The 21,772-nt window shown below is 33.9% G+C and overlaps 9 protein-coding genes across 9 annotated transcripts; 5 read left to right on the top strand and 4 right to left on the bottom strand.

Moving 5' to 3' along the window:
• Positions 1 to 74: 74 nt before the first annotated feature.
• Positions 75 to 1,958, top strand: AC631_03366 (uncharacterized protein; the record flags this gene model as incomplete). Its single annotated transcript, XM_015612195.1, has 1 exon — positions 75 to 1,958. The coding sequence occupies one exon, from the start codon at positions 75 to 77 to the stop codon at positions 1,956 to 1,958; it is 1,884 nt and encodes a 627-aa protein (XP_015466983.1).
• A 3,214-nt stretch (positions 1,959 to 5,172) lies between these two features.
• Positions 5,173 to 5,661, top strand: CYP1 (peptidylprolyl isomerase; the record flags this gene model as incomplete). The annotated part of the gene is made up of 1 exon (XM_015612196.1): positions 5,173 to 5,661. One exon carries the CDS (start codon positions 5,173 to 5,175, stop codon positions 5,659 to 5,661), a length of 489 nt encoding a protein of 162 aa, XP_015466984.1.
• A 422-nt stretch (positions 5,662 to 6,083) lies between these two features.
• AHP2 (Ahp2p) lies at positions 6,084 to 6,641 on the bottom strand (the record flags this gene model as incomplete). The annotated part of the gene is made up of 1 exon (XM_015612197.1): positions 6,084 to 6,641. The coding sequence occupies one exon, from the start codon at positions 6,639 to 6,641 to the stop codon at positions 6,084 to 6,086; it is 558 nt and encodes a 185-aa protein (XP_015466985.1).
• Positions 6,642 to 6,970: 329 nt separating this feature from the next.
• Positions 6,971 to 9,190, top strand: AC631_03369 (uncharacterized protein; the record flags this gene model as incomplete). Its single annotated transcript, XM_015612198.1, has 1 exon — positions 6,971 to 9,190. The coding sequence occupies one exon, from the start codon at positions 6,971 to 6,973 to the stop codon at positions 9,188 to 9,190; it is 2,220 nt and encodes a 739-aa protein (XP_015466986.1).
• Positions 9,191 to 9,410: 220 nt separating this feature from the next.
• On the top strand, positions 9,411 to 10,751 carry AC631_03370 (uncharacterized protein; the record flags this gene model as incomplete). Its single annotated transcript, XM_015612199.1, has 1 exon — positions 9,411 to 10,751. One exon carries the CDS (start codon positions 9,411 to 9,413, stop codon positions 10,749 to 10,751), a length of 1,341 nt encoding a protein of 446 aa, XP_015466987.1.
• An 86-nt stretch (positions 10,752 to 10,837) lies between these two features.
• Positions 10,838 to 15,412, bottom strand: YCF1 (ATP-binding cassette glutathione S-conjugate transporter; the record flags this gene model as incomplete). The annotated part of the gene is made up of 1 exon (XM_015612200.1): positions 10,838 to 15,412. The coding sequence occupies one exon, from the start codon at positions 15,410 to 15,412 to the stop codon at positions 10,838 to 10,840; it is 4,575 nt and encodes a 1,524-aa protein (XP_015466988.1).
• A 114-nt stretch (positions 15,413 to 15,526) lies between these two features.
• Positions 15,527 to 17,740, bottom strand: SEC1 (Sec1p; the record flags this gene model as incomplete). Its single annotated transcript, XM_015612201.1, has 1 exon — positions 15,527 to 17,740. The coding sequence occupies one exon, from the start codon at positions 17,738 to 17,740 to the stop codon at positions 15,527 to 15,529; it is 2,214 nt and encodes a 737-aa protein (XP_015466989.1).
• Positions 17,741 to 17,968: 228 nt separating this feature from the next.
• Positions 17,969 to 19,315, top strand: AC631_03373 (uncharacterized protein; the record flags this gene model as incomplete). Its single annotated transcript, XM_015612202.1, has 1 exon — positions 17,969 to 19,315. The coding sequence occupies one exon, from the start codon at positions 17,969 to 17,971 to the stop codon at positions 19,313 to 19,315; it is 1,347 nt and encodes a 448-aa protein (XP_015466990.1).
• Positions 19,316 to 19,435: 120 nt separating this feature from the next.
• YPS7 (putative aspartic endopeptidase) lies at positions 19,436 to 21,325 on the bottom strand (the record flags this gene model as incomplete). The annotated part of the gene is made up of 1 exon (XM_015612203.1): positions 19,436 to 21,325. One exon carries the CDS (start codon positions 21,323 to 21,325, stop codon positions 19,436 to 19,438), a length of 1,890 nt encoding a protein of 629 aa, XP_015466991.1.
• Between the last annotated feature and the right edge of the window lie 447 nt (positions 21,326 to 21,772).

Here is a 21,772-nt window from a genome sequence, read left to right on the forward strand (position 1 = left end):
AAATATGTTTGCAATGACATTGAAGATATTAAAGATTAGTCTATGATCTAGAGAAGAATTATTATAATGAAGCAATGTCCCTATATATGAATGAAAAGAATCATAAACCAGCCGTTGGAGAAAATTCGGAACCAGTAAAAAAAAATAACAGAATTTTCAAGGGAAATCCCAATTATGTGAATTTTCTTAATCGAGAGATCAAGGAATTTTTCCAAAACAAACTAGCCAACACCTATAATGAAAAACCATATTTTCAGGATTCTAAGATAAACAATAGAGGAAAAGTGATATATAAGAAAGATAAGGATTTCGAAAATTGGGGTGGTTCAATTTGGACTAATAATCAGAAAGAAGTATTTTTCAATTGCCTTGCAAGGTATTCAATTCATCAAATTGATGCAATTTGCGATAACTTACCTGAGAAGTCAGAGATCGAAATAATGAACTATTATGATTCTCTTGCAAATGAATTAAAAAGATTAAAAGGGCAAGTGGTGAAAAGGCGAAAGTATCATCAAGTTAAAATAATCAGGGACCAAAAAGAAATTGAATATAGATATAAAAGTTTACCCAACAGAAAAAACTTACTTAAATATGAAAATATACCAGCTGCATACGAAATGAGTGAGAATTTCATAAGAATGGAGGAAATACAGGCCGAAATGATATGTCAACGAGAACGAAGCAAAACCAATGACGAAAATCAAAGGTTCAAGCGTCAATTTAATGAGTATACCGTAAGGAAAAGACAAAAGAAGGACAAAAATGAAAGTGATATATCTGAACAACAAGTAGAGGTGGAAAAAGTTGAAGAAGATATAGGGGGTTTAATAAATTACGATAATGCCTGTGAGCTTACTAGAAGCCTATATCTGAATAATAGAATAACCCCATTGCACAACAACAAATTAGTACCAAAATTGCATTACAAATCACTCGTATGCTTTGATGAGATAGTTAGACTAACGACTGAAAAGATTTTATTAAAGATTATAGAATATAAAGTAGTTCTGATGTGGTTAAATCAAAGACAAATACCTTTCGAAGAAAATTTGATACCAATTAAAATTGCACATGGTGATATTTATCGAGCTGTTAATAATTTAAATCTTTTTGAAATACCGAAGAGTGGATATCAATCTCTTAAAAAGGCAGAGGGTAGACCAATGAGAATTAATAATTATTTTTCTCTATTACCCGAAAGGTTGAACGTTAAAATAGGCGACAACATGGCAAATAAGGAGAAAACGAGCTTGTCTAAGGATTCCTACAAGAAATTGATTCTTAATGATACAGATAGAAAATATGGTGAAAGATTCAAAGCAGAATTTGTAAATAACGAATTTACTTCGGTTGATAATTTAAACCACAAAAAGATAGAAACAATAAGCTATAATGCAACACCTATTCCACATATATCTTCGTTACCCAATAGCAAGCCTACAATTATAAATGAGATTAGACTAACAAACCATAAACATGCTAATGAATTAGAGGAATTAATAGAATTTGAGATTTTTAAATTAGAACTGCAAACTTTGGATGAACATGATTCACATAAATCAACTACTTACGAACACTCATTATTAACATATTTAACTCTGTATAAAAGGCACGATGAGAGTGTTAAAGATTCAATGTATAATAATGATGAAGCCGAAGCAATATTAGCCCAAAATGAACGTTCAGATACTGATTTACTTCTATCGGATGACCAAGAAACTGATGAAGCTATAATTAATTTTGATGCTAATGAAGAAGAAGAAGACGACGAAATAGAAGAAGAAGAAGAAATAGAAGAAGAAGAAATAGAAGAAGAAGAAATAGAAGAGCAAGAAGTAGATAAGAGGAAGGAACAGGTAGAACAGAACAAACTCACCGAACCCAAAGTAATTATCACAAAGTCATTGCTTCATAACTTTAACTACATGTTTGCCAGTTATAGTGATTCTGATTAGCAGTAATCATGGATCAAACAAATATCAAAAGGATATAATTCTCTAAGGCAATTATTTGTTTTGGATAAAACATATAGTAAGAAAACAATTTACCGCATTTTTTTTAATATTCTAGCTTAATTAAAAATTGAATTACCATTAGGCCATGGATCAAACGCATCAATAGAATATATATATATATATAAATATAGATTTATAAGATATACATATTATGGTTGCTCAAACAATTGCTCTTAATCGGCCGTAGCTTTTGTACGAAATAATTATCGGCTGCAAAATGTGCGATAAAATCTATGCTTGGTTCTGAATAGAAACGAGATTAAAGAAACTATTAATTGTGTGATATTTGTTAGGAATGAGAGCTCAAATATAGTGTCTAACATAGTTGATATGAGTTTCGTGTAAGTAATGATTTTATTTAGAATAATTTAAGTTACAACCATGCCATTAATACTGATCTTTAGTTAGGACAGCATAGCAATGTTATTAATATATCAAGGAATCCTTAAAGTATATACACAATTTACTAAAATGTTAGATAATCAGTAGTAAGCTTTCAGAGATCACTTTAGTAAAGCCAGGAAAACAAGCGAGTGATTAGATATAATATTAGCGAGCTATTTTACAAATTGGTTTTAATGTTATAATGATTTTATGTGGAGTCCTAATAGAGCAGACATGGACATCTAGAGACATAAGTTTACGTAATAACTACCGATGTATAAAAGATTAACGCCTATGCATATCCCAACACTCGTCAACAAGAATTTATTCTGAATATTTCTGTTCGTGTTCAAGAAAGATTGAGACTTGTTATTAGCATTAACATCGTTGTAAATCCATTCGTAGGACTCCGTGAAATTGATATTGTATACAATATAACATGTCTCATAAAGAATGTAGCGGCATATGCAATAGAACTTCAACAGGAATAACGATATCTTATATGCAAAAATTATCCAATCGGAAGTAACAAATGTGAAGTTGAGATCTATAAGGACGAATGAATGTGCAATAAATATAGGCAAAAAATTATTATTCGTGTCGATTAACAACTCATAGAAACTAAGCACAACATCATTGTTATCAAGTAATGACTTAGGCTTATAATCACGTATTTTCCAGTTAAAATAATCAGCAAGGTTTATTGTGAGAATAAAATATGGACACAATATTTGCCAAAGGATAAACACCTTCAATACTATATTTACATTGGTCATCAACAACGAGTATCTTTGATTGAAAATTAAGTTGAAGCATCCAATATTCTCTATGACCAACAACAAGAGTTCTATTGGGGTGTTTCCAAATTTGCCAATACAAAACCTCAAGATGAATATCAAATTAATAATATTTTGTAGCAAGTCAAAAATGCAATCTTGTATAAAAATAAACTCCCATTGTGATTTAGTATATATTTCATAGTACTGGACTCCGTTTATGAAACAACAAGTAGCAATGAGTACTATTGAGCTGATTATGGGATTGTGGATGTACAGGCACAAATACCTATCAATAAATTTGATTTCCTGCTTGAGGTCTTTATGAGGCATTGGCTCATCTAACAACAGTTTGGACATACTGGGATGCTTAGTTTATTCGTTATTGTTCAATCAACTGTAGAACAAAAATAATAAATGCTTTGTAGTATTAAGCTCTTCGCAAAATCTGAAACTTAACGGAACACTTTTAAATCTAAACTACCACAAATAAATCGATCAATTCTAAAGTCAACAGTAAGTTCTGAAATCCCAATTTATTTATAATAACGCCATAGTAAAATCAATTAAACGGTATTGTACGCTACAGGCAACATGGAGCTATATACATAATTATTTTTTGATTGATAAATACGATTTATTAAGGCCATGAGATGCATGCATTAGATTACATTATACAACTGCGCAATTACAGCATGTGGTATACACATGTGGCTATGGAAACGGGCCTACTATTACTATTAGTGAAAAATACTCATCGCGAACTGATTCCATTTGGAGTTCGTGGTTAATACAATAATGAGGGAATACACCATGAATATATCAAAGTCTTCAAGTATGATACGTTGGAGATTCAATATATTGATAGGGAGGTATAATAAAAATAGTATTAATTTTGGATATGGATGGCGCATTTACATTTAAGGCACTATTCTGTCAAAGTAAGAGAGCTTATTTAAGCCCTGCTTGAAAAATTTTGACAGTTGATATGTGGGCTTGGACATAATTTGTTGTCTAGCTCATATTCCCAGTATTGGGTATAATCAATATGTATTTGGGGGTATAAATTGAAATCTACACACGGGCTCTTGAAACGACTGTTATCTTTAACCTCTATTTCATAAACAGGCAGTTAAATTTACCATTTTAAAGCTGGTCTAACGAAATACTTGAACTGCAGCAAAATGCTGCGGTCGGCTGCAATTTACGTATTACACTTCTACAGAGTCGTAAATATCAGAGCCTTCGTCTTAACCTTAACACGATCCTTTGTACCATGCAGATTCAAAGTCCTGTCAATAAGTATATTTTGTTCGCTCCACTTTGCTAGTGCATTGTACTTAAAAACTTGCCCAATAAGCCTGAAAGGAGCAACTCAGCCAAGCAGTGACATATTCCAAAATTTAGCTTCCTCTAGGAGCTTGTCTATTGTCTATTTGCGTGACCATATTTTCTGTTTATCAGCTGTCAAATATGCCCGCCAATTGTATCTGATGATATATCCCCCTTGTTTGGAGCCATTCTAATTAACCTCAAAAATATGTCTCCTAGCAAAACAGGGATAGCATGGGTGTATGGTTTTACTGCGGATCATTAACTTGCTGCTGTCAGTATCTATTTTTATTTTTAGTGATGTTCTCTTGTTCAACCGCAGCAATATATTCAACTAATTTTTTCGTAATTTAATAATCGATCCAATTCTCTTCATTTCTGATAACCATGGTTCCAATTGTTTTAATAATGCCAGATCGACTGTCCACCTCATTATCATCAAGTTTTTTGCACCTGTTAGAAGCGTATAGAAAAGCTTCTCGATCCATCTAATACGGTTAAGACACGTTTTCGCAGAATCCGGAAAGGTCGTGTCCGCAAACCAGGACTTTTGTTCGGTCTACGTATTAATGGCAAATTGTTGTTCATAGTAGTATATTTGTTCTTCTTATTTAATTAATAATATCCGTATATTAATCAATTAAAAAATTAGTCAATTAAACATGTCTCAAGTCTACTTTGATATTTCCGCCGATGGCTCCAAGTTAGGTAGAGTTACCTTCAAGTTATACAACGATGTTGTCCCAAAGACTGCTGAAAACTTCAGAGCTTTATGTACCGGTGAAAAGGGATTTGGTTACGCTAACTCCACTTTCCACAGAGTTATTCCACAATTCATGTTACAAGGTGGTGACTTCACCAGAGGTAACGGTACCGGTGGTAAGTCTATCTACGGTGAAAAATTCGCTGACGAAAACTTCACCAAGAAGCACGAAAGACCAGGTTTATTGTCCATGGCTAACGCAGGTCCAAACACCAACGGTTCTCAATTCTTCGTTACCACTGTTGCATGCCCATGGTTAGACGGTAAGCACGTCGTTTTCGGTGAAGTTGTCGATGGTTTCGACATTGTCAAGAAGGTCGAATCTTACGGTTCTGGTTCTGGTGCTACCAAGGCTAGAATTGCTATCGATGCTTCTGGTGAATTGTAAATTTCCTGAATCCGGACAGTCAATCAAGTTATGTGAGCATTCCGTGGGGTAGTTATTCTTTATAATTATATATCAAGAGATGCAATACATAAGCTTATATTCTGCGTATATCAATAAGTAACTAATTCATGCTGTCGAAGGATCTGTGTATAACTGGTCAGTGCAGTTGAGATGTATCTTGCTGTTAACTCCTCAATTAGCCATTCTTTCATGCTACAAGGTACGTGACTGCACATTTGCAGATCAGTACGTCTCGATCATTGCCGGAAAGCTTCGAAATTGGTAAATACAGGCACTTTAGGTATATACTCTATTGCTCTTATTGTTCACCTATGATATCTACAAGAGTTTCTACTGGTTTAATAATAAAGATTAATCTAGTTCTATTTTGAATACAAATTAATCAACGCTAATGAACGCAATTATAATTTTGCTTGCAAAATAGCGTCAATTCCACTGAATTTAACACCTCTTTCAATTTCTTTGCCCAAATATAAGGTCTTTCTTGTCTTAGCTTCAACAACGATCGCATACCTGGCAGACCTGATACCCATACCATTTGCAGAAGCATCAACGGATAAATCGTTCTCTTTACTAAAGGCAGCATTTCCATCAGAGGCAAAGAAAATCTTTGGTGCTGGTTCTGTCACCTTTACTGTAGATAATAATAACTTTCCCCAAGCATTTAAGACAAATGCATCATTAGCACTAATGACTATAATTGATCCAATGTTCTTTTCATTCTTCAATTTCGTCAAATTCTTCAAGAAGGGCGGAATGTGGTTCTCGGTACAAGTAGGAGTAAAGGCTCCTGGGACGGAAACGATTAATGTATTTCCGTCTGTTTCTTCCAAATGCTTATCAAGTTTGAGCAAAATAGGCTGTTCGCATGCCAATGGATCTTGCTTGCTGTTTAAATCGATTGGAATATACTTAAATACAACATCCTTTGGGAATGTTTCGCCTTGTTTCAATGCCATTTTAGAATGATAGTAATAAGGATTTCATTTATCACATTGTCGATTCATTCATAAATACCACTAGATAACGCACGTGATAACTTGTAATATTAGCCTGCCATGGCCACCAGATAGACGTCTATGATATCATAGTAAGGCTCTAGATGTCATATATTGGTTTCTGTAAGGGCTTTAGTTTGTAAAAACAAAATGGATCGTTCGTACCATAAAAAAAGTGTGCCAATTGATCAAGGTGTTGAGTAGTTGGCCGTATATTGAGGTGAGAATTATTTTGGTGATGGTACAAATATTCTTAAGTATTGATATAGTATACATTTATAGATGATATCATGGACGAAACTAATGATATAGGATTGGGTATATCAGCCAATTCGCCTAACCAATCTAATCCCTTCCAAGAATCTTCAGCAGAAACTGCCGTTTCTGCATCGACAATACCCTCCAGTATTAGCAATCACGGAAATGAGGAATTCACCATCAAGCCAATTAGATTAGCAAAAAGACATGAAAAGAGGACTTCAGAGGAGAATAATGGAGAATTTCATTGTAGACCAATGAGATTAGGGAGTAGAAATAAGTCGGTTTCGTCACCTAGCGATGAGACACCAACATCAACTCCGAATTCTGTGAAACGCAAGAAATCTATACAAATACGCAATCTACCAATTGTGGAAACGAGCTTTACACAAGACATAAATAGCCATGTTAATGATATGATTTTTGCAGTTTGTTTAGTTGATTTTCACCATGTTAGAGGTCCTGAGATTCAATGGTGGAGATCGAATTATTATCCTCTGTACCCACAGGATAGCAAGCTATTTAAGAATTTGCCGTTTCAGGCTTTACCAGATGGGTCTCATCTTTTTGAAGAAACATTCTCTAATTTTAATTTAGTGTACGACTTCAAGACCGGTAAATCATACGATGATGGAGAAGATTACAATAGCTTCGAAGGTGATCCGAGGCATTTGGAAACTTTGTTTGGATGTTCATGCGTAAGACAAGTCAAGACAAGTGACCTATCAGACGAAGAGAGGTCAAGGAACAAAGATATCACAAGATCAATAGTTCAGAAGGCAGTTGTTGTAATTGCTAAGAATCAGCCAATTTTTCAAATTATAAAAGAAAAGCTATCAATTATATCAGCTAGCTATTTCTTACAAAACAATTTCAGTAACACCCAGATATTAGAAAGTCTATATGATAACTTGAATTCAACTTTCAAAATCAATGAGAAGGATGGATTAATAAAAGACACTGTTTCTAAACAAAAATCTACGCTGAATGAATTTGTTGAAAGACAAGATGAATTCTTCGTCAATCTAAATTTAAAACAAACTCTTTTGAAATTCAAAACGAACCTATTAGTAATTTTCAAAGCCCTATTATTGGAGAAGAAAGTTCTAATATATTCAAACAATAATTTGGAAATGCTAACCCAATTTCAGAATAATTTAATATCGCTTATACCAAATTTGATTAACAATCTTGGAAATTCAGGTTGCCCATTATCTGATTTTGTCGAAACTAATGGCCCACTAACAAAACCCAATTCATTAAACACAAGTAGCAGACAATCAATGCTAAGATTTTTTGGTTTACCCCTACAAATTTTCAATACTAAAGGCTCATTTTGGAATCCATATTTACCTTTACAACAATTAAGTGAATTGAGTGCTTCCGAGACAAGGTCTTATATGGTGGGTTGTTCTAATTTGCTCTTTGTTAATCAGCTGGAGTCTTTGAATGTTGACTTATTGATCAATTTAGATACGACCGAGCTAACTTATCCCAAGGGGAAGCCTGAAGAATTACACTTATCGTCCAAGGATAAAAAGTTTATCAATGTTCTCATTAGCAAAATCAAGGGTAATGAAAAAGATGAATGGCAAAATGATAAGGATAGTGAACAATTCATTGGAAGTGATGACTTTGTGCGCTTTGAATTCGAGGACTATCTTTTATCTTTATTATCGACGACAAGGTATAATCAGTACAGCGAAAAATTCAATCAACCCCCCCCTGGATTTTCTAACACCACATCGCATCAGACCGAAAATGTCGAAGGAAAGCTCTCTTCGGATTCATCAACTATTGTGGATCATTTAGATGATGATGTCAATCTCAATAATATCGAAAATGGAAATCTTACATTATTTAATTCGAAATTTGTTGAATGCTGGCTCACTACTAACAACTTTAAGATTTGGCATCAAATGGCTGATGAATTTATATTCAATTTCCTAGATCCTAAGCATATTAGCGTAGGATTAATAAATGACAACGAGCAGTATAAATTTACAGCTCTATTTAATAATTTGAAGTTGAGATTGAATTCTAACCAGACTTCGTCAGTATTGAATAGTGAGACCAAAGCACAAAAATTTATTCCTAGTTCAGAGGAAACTTTTAACACGGATATCAATAAGGAAAAGGATACTAGGGAACAATCTACCCCTACCGATGATGACGTTCCAAGTACTCCTACGAAACCTATTGGAAATAGAATATCTAGTTGGACTAGTGGTTGGGGATTCAAAAAGAAATAAATTCTTTAAATGGTTTTCATACATTTATAAATGTTTGATATTTTTAATCAAGAATTTACAAGTATTTATTCCCAAATAGTATATATATATATATATAGTAGAGGAGTATAGTTACAGATTTAGTTGCAAAACGATTTCACGTGATATGGAACTCATCTTAAATTTTTCACAGAGAAACCTTTTATACTTCTAGTTACCAAGAAGCCACATATATGCACAGATGAAACATCCTTTTCAAATTATAACCACAGATAAGTCTGGGAAGCATTTATTTGCTACTGTGAAAAATAATTTACAAGTTTTTGACTTGGAATCAGGAAGACAGCTTGGAAGTTGGGTTGATGATGTCGATATTAATACATCTTTGAAGAAACAACAAGAAGAAAAAATCAAAGCGTTGGAAGCTCAGCAAGAAGAATTGACACAGACAAGTGAGGATACTGAACTAGAGAACGACCCTTCTTCTAAGAAACAAAAATCAAATATCTCAAAAGCAATTAAAGTGCCAAAAATTCCGGTACCAGGTCCAGGTGCCCCACCAATTTACAACTACATTAGAGCCTTAACCCTATCAAAAGATCAAAAATTCTTGATTGGGATTACAGACAGTGATAAATCGGTTCTTATTTTTAAGATTGACTTTGAAAATACTGACAACTGCTTAACTCTAATTAAACGTCAAGCTTTTCCGAAAAGACCTTGTGCAGTGTCTACTTCTATCGATGACAAAACCGTTGTTGTGGCCGACAAATTCGGGGATGTTTATACTATGGATATTGACTCAGAAAAATCCATCGATGAAAAAGAATTGTCTCCTTTATTAGGCCATGTTTCAATGTTAAGTGACGTTAAAATCGCCGAGCATAGTGGAAAACAGTTTATTTTGACTGGTGATAGAGATGAGCATATAAGGGTTTCAAATTACCCAAAATCTTATGTTGTCAAACATTGGTTATTTGGGCATCGTGAGTTTGTTTCCTCGTTACATATTCCTGAATTTAATACTGACTTATTAATCAGTGGTGGAGGAGATGAATTTATTTGCTTGTGGAATTGGTATAACAATGAGTTACTCAGCAAGGTTCCGTTACGTGATTTAATTCAACCATTTTTGACTGATTCTCACTTACCTCCTGATAGATTCCTCAAGGAAGATTCCAAAAGAGAAATCTCTATTTCTAAAATATTAACATGCGTTAATCCTAAATCAAATGACAAGTTGATAATAGTTTTATGCGAAAATACCAACTGCGTTTTATTGTTTGAGTTAAAGGATGATTTTTCAATTACACATAAGTTTACATTGAAAGTTGATTACTCCATAATTGATATTTGCTTGGATCTGTCATCGGGGACATTTATCGCTTCAAAGGATATAGAGTCGAACGATGATTTATTAGAATTCTATAAATTGAATAACGACTCAAATACCTTAGAAATTGTTGAGAGATCTGATTTATCAAAAGCTATCACTCAAACAAATAATTGTGAAGTTGAATCAAGAGATCAATTCTATCCTTTGTACTATATCAACTCTTTAAGAAAGAGAAGTGAACATTAATCAGACTATATAAATAATATAATATATCGTTGTATATGATTAAACTTTTATATATAAATAATAATAACCTGATAAAAAAAGATTAGTTAATCCTCAGATATACCACCCTGTTTACATAAGGCGAAGAATAACGATTGCTTATTCTTCAATAAGTTAGCAGGTGTATCAAATTCGGCAACTTCACCGTTTTCGAGAACGATAATTCTATCGGAATCCATAATTGTATTCAATCTATGCGCAATAGTCATAATAGTTCTATCCTTAAATTCTCTTCTAATAGTTTCTTGTAAAACAAGGTCGGTTTCAACATCAACAGCCGCGGTAGCTTCATCTAAAACTAATATATGAGATGGGATTAGTAAAGCTCTTGCAAGGCACATCAATTGTCTCTGTCCAACAGATAAGTTAGATCCACCTTCGGATATCTTCACGTCTAATGCATTTGTTACTTCTTCATTGTCATTTTCTTCGAACATCTTTAATACGTGGTCTTTCAAATGTGACAACTCCAATGCCTTCCAAATTTGGTCTGAAGAAAAAACTCCCGTAGGATCCAAATTTGATCTAATGGTTCCTTCAAACACTTGAGAATCTTGCGGAATTATAGATAATTTGTGTCTCAAATCACTTAATCCGATGGAACTCGTATCAATGTTGTCAATGTCAATGTTTCCTTGAAAACTTTCGATAATTCTAAATAACGCCAAAGTCAATGACGACTTACCAGCTCCAGTTCTCCCGACAATACCAACTTTTTCTCTTGAATTAATAGTCAAGTTGATGTTTTTCAACACTAAATCTAATTCAGGCCTATATTTTGTTGAGTAATTATTAAATGTGATTTTACCAAATTCTGGCCAAGTTTTACTTGGTCTATTTTCTTCAATAACTTCGGGTGCTTCTGGTGTTAATTCAGAATATTCTAAGATTCTCTCAACCGATACAATATTTGTTTCGACTTCAACTGTCATTCTAACAATCCAGTTAAGGGATTGAGTGACCTGCAATGCATAAGATACAGACAAACCAACCAAACCAGCCGATAAATGACCTGACCTCAAAGTTAAAATAGATAACCCAGCAGCACCTAAAATAATTATTGATCCTAAAAATTCCAACCTAACAGCTAACCATCTATTAGCATTAATGGCAGGATGGAATGCGCTCATGTTTCTATCCACTCTACTTTCATTCATGAACTTGAATCTATCTTCCTGACCATAAGCCCTAATAAGGGACACACCAGTAAGAGATTCTTGAAAGTTTGCGAATATTGGTGACCTCGAGACAGAATCCAATCTTCTCAATTCTCTAGATGTCTTCAAATAATATTGCTGATAGTAGACATACAAAAAACCAAGTGGTAGGATAAGGAAAACAAATTGCCACGTGGAAAAGCAAATAACAATGATAGTAAACAAAACTTTAGTAGAATTACTGAAAAACATACCAAATACCCTACCAAGAACTTCGTCAACTTTATAGATATCATTGGAAAATCTATTCAATATTCTTCCAATTGGAGTAGTTTCAAAAAATGACATTGGAGCCCTCAATACGCTTATTGCCATATCATTATGTAACTTTTTAGAACCTTGAATTGTACACCAAATCCACATAATACACGTCTGAAGCAAAACTAAGGAAGAACTACCAATTCCCAATAAGAAATAAATTCCCAAATATTTCATGATATCTGGGTTATAACCATGTCTACTGTTTATTTCGGACCAATGTTTTAACCAAACGTTAGCACCAACAGATACAAGCATACTCAATACAGTTGATGCTAAGAATATTATTACGCTGCTAGGATTACAAGCCTTTGCATACTGCAAGTAAACGTTCCATTTGACTTTCCCTTGCTCAAGGTGTTCTTTTCTTCCCTTAGTATCATCATCTTCTTCTACTTCAACATCATCTTCGTCATCTGGGATTAAGGATGCATCTGATGCCCTCCTTAAACTGTCTACATCAAAATCAGAATCAGATTCCAAATTTTCCAAATTTATTTTATCTTCAATTTCTGAATCTTGTTCATTAGACAACTCTTCTTTCTTCTTACCGAAATCTTTTATCAATTGACGCAAAAGGCTGGAATCTTGTTTCATGATTTCATCATATGTACCATGCTCCACAATTTTACCATTACTAACCATATGAATATTATTCGCAATACTCAATACACCGATGGAATTGGTTGCTAATACCTTACATTTTGATTTTAATAAACCCAGAGGGCCAATTACATGATCAATTAAATGTCTTCCAACATGTTCATCAACAGCACTTAATGGATCATCCAATAAGTAAACATCAGCTCTAGCATATACAGCTCTGGCTAAAGAAAGTCTTGCCTTTTGACCACCAGATAATGAAATACCCTTTTCACCTACTTCTGTCTTATCACCTTTAGGTAATATACTTAAATCAACAGTTAATGCACAAGCTTTTAAAACATGTTGATAGAATTCAGCATCATATTTATGTCCAAATAAAATATTTTCCTTTACAGTTCCATTGACAATCCAAGGAACCTGAGATACATAGGCAACTTTCCCATGAAGTCTTACCTCACCATCTAACTTATATAAATCACCAAGAAACGCTTGAATCAAGGAAGATTTTCCAGAACCAACCTTACCAACAATACAATCTAAGTTACCCTTTTTAGATTCAAAATTAATTTGCGATAAGGCAACCTTATAACTGTCGTCATTTTTATTCTTAGACCACAAAAATGTTCCACCCTTAACTGAAACTGCGACTTCGCCTAGTCTATTAACCCTCGGAGCTTTTATAACAGCATCAGTTTGTATTTCAGAACTAGTTAAGAACTTTGTTAATCTTGAAAGTGCTACTTGTGCTTCAACTACATTTGTGATAACCATTGGAACAACCGACAATGGGAAAGATAAAAGATTGAACAATGCTAACGCAGGAAAAACGATATCAGTCAGCAACGTTCTGTTCTTCTCAAATAACAAGAATACAGCAAATGTTGAACAACTTACCAAAAAGGGAGCCAAATTCCAAGTAAAAACAGAAACTGCTCCAAAGATACCCATCGTTTTCAAGTTACGTAATTCCTTCTCATTTCTAACATGACCCAACTTACCCAAATAAGGATGTTCCCAACCGTATAATTTCAAAGATTTAATATTATTTAATATCTCACTAATCAAACTCGACCTTTCGTCCTTGTATTTCATTTGACGCTTTTGGAGCTTCTTCTGGTACTTAGCAATTACACCATTTAATGGAATCATTATAAGCATAATACCAACACCTGCCCACATGGCTTTCCCTAATAAGCTATGAAGAGACAATAAACACAATATAATCTGAAACGGACCCGACCAGATAATCTGTAAATTTTGAACTAAATCCTGTAATCTTTGAACATCAACGGACATCAAGTTAACAATATCCCCAGTGCTTGATTCTTGTTTTGTTTCATTCGATAAAACTAATGACTTGTTATATATGACAGAAGTCAATGAAGTCTTAATTTTCATACCTAAATCAAAAGCTCTTTGGAAATATTGATGTAAGCAAGCAGTCTGAGTAACTGAAACAACGAACATAGACCCTGCAATCATGAAACCTTTCGTCAAAGGAATTGGATCATCTTTTTTCAATGACTCAGAATAATCATTAACAAATTTGATAAGTAATCTTAATAACTGTGGCTGAACGAATGCCAAACAATCCTGCAAACCTTTAAAGACGCCTCCAAGTACAAAGGAAGCACCAAATGCTTTTGAAAGTGCCCACGCTAATGAAGGTCTACTAGTTTGCGTATTCCAATAATGATTGAATATATTCGACGTTGTAGAGGACTTCAAGTTTTTAGGTAAAGGTGGCAAATCACGCTCAGTTAAAAACTGAATATAACCCTTTCTCATCAATGATCCCATCCAATTAAATGTAATCTTAGAGAAGACATTAGCTGAATCATATGGAGAAGTCTTAACAGCAGTCTTGAAAGGAATTCTTGGTTGTACAGGGAAATATATCTCCAAAAACAAGATAAACCCAGCATTAACACAGGATACAATTGTGATAATTGCAAAATGACTGTTGATACTATTCCTCAAATTTAAATTGACAATCTTTCCAAGATTTAAGACTATTTGAAATAACCAATAGAAGAGTAAGACCCCATTTGGTATAGTAGCTTTAAATTGTTCAATATAATGCAAACCAAAACTAACTATAATTGCAGCCCCATTTAAAGCCAAAGATAAAGCTATAACATCCTTATTATGATACGTTATAAAAAGACCAATTTGGAAAACAAATTGCAATGCTACCAATATTATCTTAGCATAAAAGGACCACGAAACTCTATTACCAACATTAACTTTTACATTTCTTAAAATACCAATCTGGTATGTACCAGCACCAATCATTAAAATAGATGAAATACCAAATATTATACCCTGTAAAAAACAGGGAGAAATATCACTATAGTATGGTGATAATGGTGCCCAGCCATCTTTATGTGAACATCCTAGCCACCCATAGCCTGGTAGGCTATTGTTACTAGCAGTCCTCATACCAGTCGATTCCAGCAAGGATGAAAATAACAGTGGCAACTGACTAAACCCAATATTGAGATGAGTCGTATCCATTGAAGGTATTTCCGCTTGCTCCATGTTTATCTTCTAATGTTAGCTTTACCTTCTTTTTTAAATATATGAATTTCGTCTATACTGAAAAATGGATTACAAATCGAATTTTTATATCGTCGTGTATTTGCGAATTTATATTTATCTAAATAGCTTCTTCAACTTACTTCTTTTCTTGTCCTTTGTTTGTTTGCTATCAGGAGGAATAGCAGATGAGCTAGATGTATCGCTTCCACTCATTCTCTTTTGATAATGCAGTGGAGTTTGTGTAGCCGGATTTATGCCCGGAATAGTATTAGGAGCAGGTTGTTGAGGAATCTTTGGTTGGTTTGTTTCGAACAACTCTATTGGAACCTCTTTATTTGATGTCATTTCATTATATAAATTCAAGTTTAAGTCATTTATCTGTTTCACGGAATCAATACTTTGTAAGCCAATTAAGAAATCTCTTGGTTTTAAAATTGATTCGGATCCTAAGTAGAAATCTTTGTTGGTAGCATTAGCCAATTCATAGATGGATCTCATTTCAGAATAAGTAACTCCTCCCGCCACATAGCAGAATATTCTTTGTTTCGGCCTGTTGACAGAGCCAAGATTCAGTGAAACTTTATTAGATGATTGTGCCCACGAAGCCTTAATTCTTGGGTTTCTTAAGGAGCTATTCGTAGTGCCATTTTGATTACTATTATTAGAACTAGAAGCAGACGCTGGCATATCATCTTCCAAGGGCTTATCACGGAAGTATGGAAACCAATCTTCATCTAATTGGTATTTTGTTGCCTTCTGTAAAACAGCTTTTAACCCTGGTCCAAACCTTGACGTATTATAAGTACCTTCATTATTAATTGTATGAAACAGTTCCTTTTTCAAAGGCTTATCCTTAACGTTAGACTTGATAATTGGAAAACCTAGTTTATGCAAATTTGTGAAACATCGCGATATAAGAGAAATGATCTGGCGATCTCTGACACCTATAAATTTAGCAAGCTTAACAAAATCGGCTTCAATCAATCCTCCTCTGTATAAACCATAAATCAATACTAATCTCATTTTATCATTTACGTGTAAATCATCTCTAGCTAATAAATCAACCAAGTCATTTGCAAGTTGTTTATTTTTGATCCCTTCGAAACTAGTTCCTCCAGCAGTGCAATTCTGCTCGAAATCTGCAGCAAATTCAGCCAATTTACGACTTGCATTTATATCAAGGCATTCATCAATTAAGTTTTTATGTAATGTAATTTGCTTTCTTTCTTCGTCAAACCCCTTCAAGTGTGCGACAATATACATTAAATCACTTGAAGTGGTTGCCTTAGATCTGTCGACCATCAAAGGGTTCTTTTTAATCAATTCGTTAATTTTATTCATGATAAGTTCAGAACTTTCAATAATATGTAAATGTCTTAAACTAACCCAATCCTCGTCGTTTTCATTTTCTAAAGTTACCTTGACTTCCTTTACTTCACCTTTTTCGTTTTCTGATTTATAAGAATAAATGCCCTCACGCTCAAGGCTATGTACAATATCCATTGCCATTGCTTGATAACTGAATTCGTGTAGCAATGGTGCAAATAAATCTAAGGTACGATCCGTAATCAATAAGATTGATCTTGGTTTATCTTGAATCGTTGGAGGTGGATAATCCTGGTTTAATCGAGCATAATTATCGATCTGTCTCTGAAATTCATCCGCAATCAATTCAGGAAGTCTAGATGCTTTATGCGTAGGGTTCTGTGGTGAATAGAATCTTATTAATGGGTATTCGCCTGTCAAAACCATTAAATTAACCAAAGATTTTGCCGCAATTCTGATTTGAGGCAACACCAATTCAGCACAGTTCTCATTAAAGTATATTGGCATAGAGTTGGCAGTTTTGTCATCAGCAAGAAAAACTCTAGTCTCAACTGGGTGAAACGTAGAATTGATAAAGTTAACATTGTCTCCATTATTGAAATAATTCAACACCTTCGGATTATTCATGAACTTTGGAGAGTTATACAAATGCGAGACTTCCATTTCTCCTTGCACTAAAGGTAAGAATAGTCCATGGCCCTTCTTATACCTATTAGTCTCGACATCCGCTATCATACATTTAATAGTATATGGGGTCAATTCAACAAAATAAATTGCCTCAATAAATGTTTGTTGACGCCGTTTAGTGTCTAGCTTCTCTATGGACGTAACAACTCGTAATATGTTATCTTTGGAAATGACTTGGTTCAAAAGCGATTCGGTTCTATCATCAATAATTAATGCATATAGCGTACCTTGCACCTGAATGGCTTTAATTTGATCCAAAATATATTGCCTCTGCAAATTTATCAACGAACATGGATCTGTATTCCTATGTGACATATTACCTTTGGTTTAGTCCTTCTTTCTGTCGGTATCGACCTTCTTTATTGTTTAAATACTTCCATTTCTCTCTAAATTCAGTTGTGTTTTGATTATGTAATCGGAATAACAGGACCCCAGTTGATTATAATATTTTCAATCATCATATTCACCAAAAGAACAAGTATACAATTAAAACAATTCTAAGATAGTTGATGGTATATTCATCGGATATAAATCAGACTTTTAATGCCCATATTAGCTCCAAATTCAAACGTAAGTGCTAGCTACAGTAGTTTGTCGCCATCTAAGATCATATCAAGAAAGCCGTCCTTTAGAGCAGATAGCTCTGATAATCACGAACTGTTTTCAGAACCATATAAAGCAAGCATGACTTCGCCTACGTCCACATCTACAAGTAATAAATCCAAAAATGTTGAAACTGTGATATATATTCTTGGCTGGTACCTTTTTTCTTTATCCATCTCCATATATAATAAATGGATGTTTGGTAAAGGGCTAGATTTTAAATTTCCAATATTGATTACTTCTTTTCACCAATTTTGCTTGATGATTCTAAGCGGGATAGTTCTATGGGTGAAACCACGGTTGAGACCAACGATCAATACCAAGAACCATGACGGTGATATTATCAATCGGCCAAGTAACTCCCAGTCCAAATTCATATCGTTTTTGTCTATTTTCAAGATAAGCTTGTTCACATACTTAAAGCAAATATTCCCTTGTTCGCTCGCATCTGCAGGAGACATTGGATTGTCTAATGTATCGTTCAAGTTTATTTCCTTATCGTTATATACCATGTTGAAAGCATCATCATTAATGTTCGTATTGCTTTTTGGGTTACTTTTTCGTTTAGAAAAATTCCATTGGAGGCTATTGGTTATCGTGTTAATAATGACGGGCTCTGTTATTATGATGGTGAAGAAGCCTCAAAAAATTGGTCTGGCTCTGACTGAAGAAGATGATCATAATAATTTTGGGATATTGTTAGTTCTTGGTGCTTCTATGATGTCAGGGTTAAGGTGGTCTTTTACCCAAATCTTATTGAAGCATAATGACTATACTAACAACTCAATTTCAACAATATTCTATATTTCACCATCTATGTGCTTAACCTTATTTCTATTTGGATTGGGTTTTGAGGGATGGTCTAATTTTACTCAATCTCCTATTTGGGAATTAGAAGGCATATTCGGAACAATTTTGCTCATACTTATACCAGGTGTCTTAGCATTTATGATGACTTTATGTGAATTTAAGCTCTTATCAGTGGCGCAGGTGATAACATTATCCATAGCTGGAATCTTTAAAGAACTTTTAACGATTATTCTAAGTGCTTTGATTTTTGGAGATAAGTTGAGTTTTATTAACTGCCTAGGTTTACTAATTACCTTTGTTGATATTATATGGTACAACTATTACAGGTTCAAAGAAAACCAAAACAAAGAATTCGAGGGGTATTCAAGTTTGAATGGCAAGGATGAAACTGAAGATGACGAGGTATCAATTGGTTCGTCAAACTTGGATATGAATTCGAATTCAAAAATTGACAGCATAGAAATGAAAAAGTTGTAGACTATCTTTTTCATTTGGTCTTTAAAAGACCGCCGGTTTAAATATATACAACTTGTACAGTATAGAAATGTGTTTTATCTAATATACATATTTATTATTCTTAAAGGGACAGATACTGAATCATAAAAATATTATACAAACGATACAGGTAAAAATCCCCACACCCAAGGAGATTAACTTATTAGATAAATTTTTATCAAATATGACGGGTGGTTCAATTCTATTTGCAGAATTTGCTTTACTGCTGCTTTGACTATCCGTTGTAGTCAAGCCATCAGATGCAGTAACAAAAATGTCACCAGATTTAATTATAATTCCAGACAAAATTGCAGGAATTGATGGATCTCCAAATTTGGTGAAATTCAGCGGGACATATGTTAACGTGAAGTTTTCTGTGCTATTGTATTTTGTTGCAAAAGGGATCTTACCTGATTCAATATATGCAATTGAATTATGAATTGTATGATTACTTAAGTATCCACTAGTTTCAGATTCTAAGTGTGCTAATGATGTTGAATAGTGTTCCACTTTTTTGGTATTAGAATAATCTTCTATTTTTACGTCAAGATTATGATTTGAGTTAGCCACTGCAATTTTCCCTCCTTCATAGTCAACAGCTAAATATATGGCCCTTAGAAAAGGTATACCTAATGCAGTAAAACCAGATACTGAACTTGGTAAGAAGCTCAAATAACAAGCTCTCTTCCCAGTAGCAAATGTCAAATTACGATTATTGTAGCTTGCACTAATCAAGAAATCGTCCAATGGAACCTTAACACGTAAGTCGCCAAATTTGAAGTTCAAAGTAGCATTCAAATTTGAAATCTGATCACATTCCACTACCCATCTATTAACTTCACTGCTATATGATGCATTGGTTTGTATTGCTAAATTCACAATCATGTACAAAGGCAAATAATTAAATACTGTTCTAGAATCTAATAAAACCGCAAAATTCTGAGAATCAGACTTGAGTGAAAGGGTTTTATGATCATTTTGATTTTCCACTTCTACATCCGAAAGTGGCAAGATTGGTAATTTTAAGTTGTCTATCAACGTGCTGTCTTCTAATGAATATTGTGAAGCTTCATGGTCTGGAATATCAAACTCAAAAAAATCACCTGAATAGTATTTATTATCAACCATACCAGGAATTAATTCTGCTACTGCATTCTTTGAATCTGAATAATTATTGAACCAAAGAGAGTAACCTACTGAGCCAATAATATCATTTGCGACCAATGAATCTAAAAAGCCTGACCCAGTGGGATTTCCAGCTAAGCCCAAGCCCCCAACTAAAACGTTCGCTTCATCTGCATTAACAAATGTAAAGTCTTTTAAAGAAATCTTCTTGCTGTCTGAAATTATAAACGAGAAATTATCCGTAGCAAAAACTCCACTAACATTAATACTATTCAAATACGGTATTGAATAGGGCTGGTTATTATAGACATTCGACTTTGTTGGACTTGCAATAGAGCCTGAACTTCCAGATTCCATAGAATAAGCACCTTGTTGTGCACAAGCTGTTGCAACATATTGTGATGCGTCAGTTACCAGGGCAGGCATTGAAGATCCGTATTCTGATACTTCCGATGCATACCACTCGTCTATATAGCTGCAGTCATAGAAATCTTTGTTATTCATTACCCAAACTTCTGGTTGTATTAAGTCTAATCGAAGACCCATTTCCTCATTCCCCATACTCATATTGGTATTATAATAATACCCATCATCGTTGATTCTGAAAACTAGCTTAACTAATTCCTTATCGTATGAATCTTCTGTGTCCATTTTCACCGGAACTGTGGTTGAGGCCTTTTCGGTGGCTGAAGTCGCAGCTCCATTATCTAACGTAATTGGATCTAACGTTAATTTCACCCTCGCATTGTCAGTACTGGAAGTAGTTGATGTTGATGTTGATGTTGATGTTGATTTAGTTTTCTCCCCAAGACCCATATGTAACCCAAAACACAACCATAGCGCAAACCAAACAGAAAAATTTTTCATACTGATATTTCTATTATTATCATACAGATACTATGCTAGGCACTTATCAAAACCTTTATACTTTTTTGTTTTCAGTACAAAAGTGGTCTATCAAGGACTATTAGAACAGCTAAAACCTGAACTTGAAGCCTGAGTCCGAAGATACAATTACTGGTGTAACCGCAAAGATTTAATCTAAAGTGGTAAGAAGCATCTTCTCATTAGGATAAATGGGACGTTATGGAAAAAATACATATTGAAAATAACACAAAATGCGGTAAGCCTCTCTTACATTCGTATGAGCTAATCTCTTAAGCATTCAACCCCTATTTTTACAAATTCATGGCAATCCAAGATTATCATTCATATCATTGAATTGTTTCTTCAATTATTTTAAGAAACAAAATCAATCTACAGAAGTTATTATATTAATAGATCGTAAAATGAGTTGGGTATGTCTATGGTGGT

Source organism: Debaryomyces fabryi, assembly GCF_001447935.2.
Source record: "Debaryomyces fabryi strain CBS 789 chromosome Unknown contig00071, whole genome shotgun sequence".
In the NCBI taxonomy this organism is placed as follows: domain Eukaryota; kingdom Fungi; phylum Ascomycota; class Pichiomycetes; order Serinales; family Debaryomycetaceae; genus Debaryomyces; species Debaryomyces fabryi.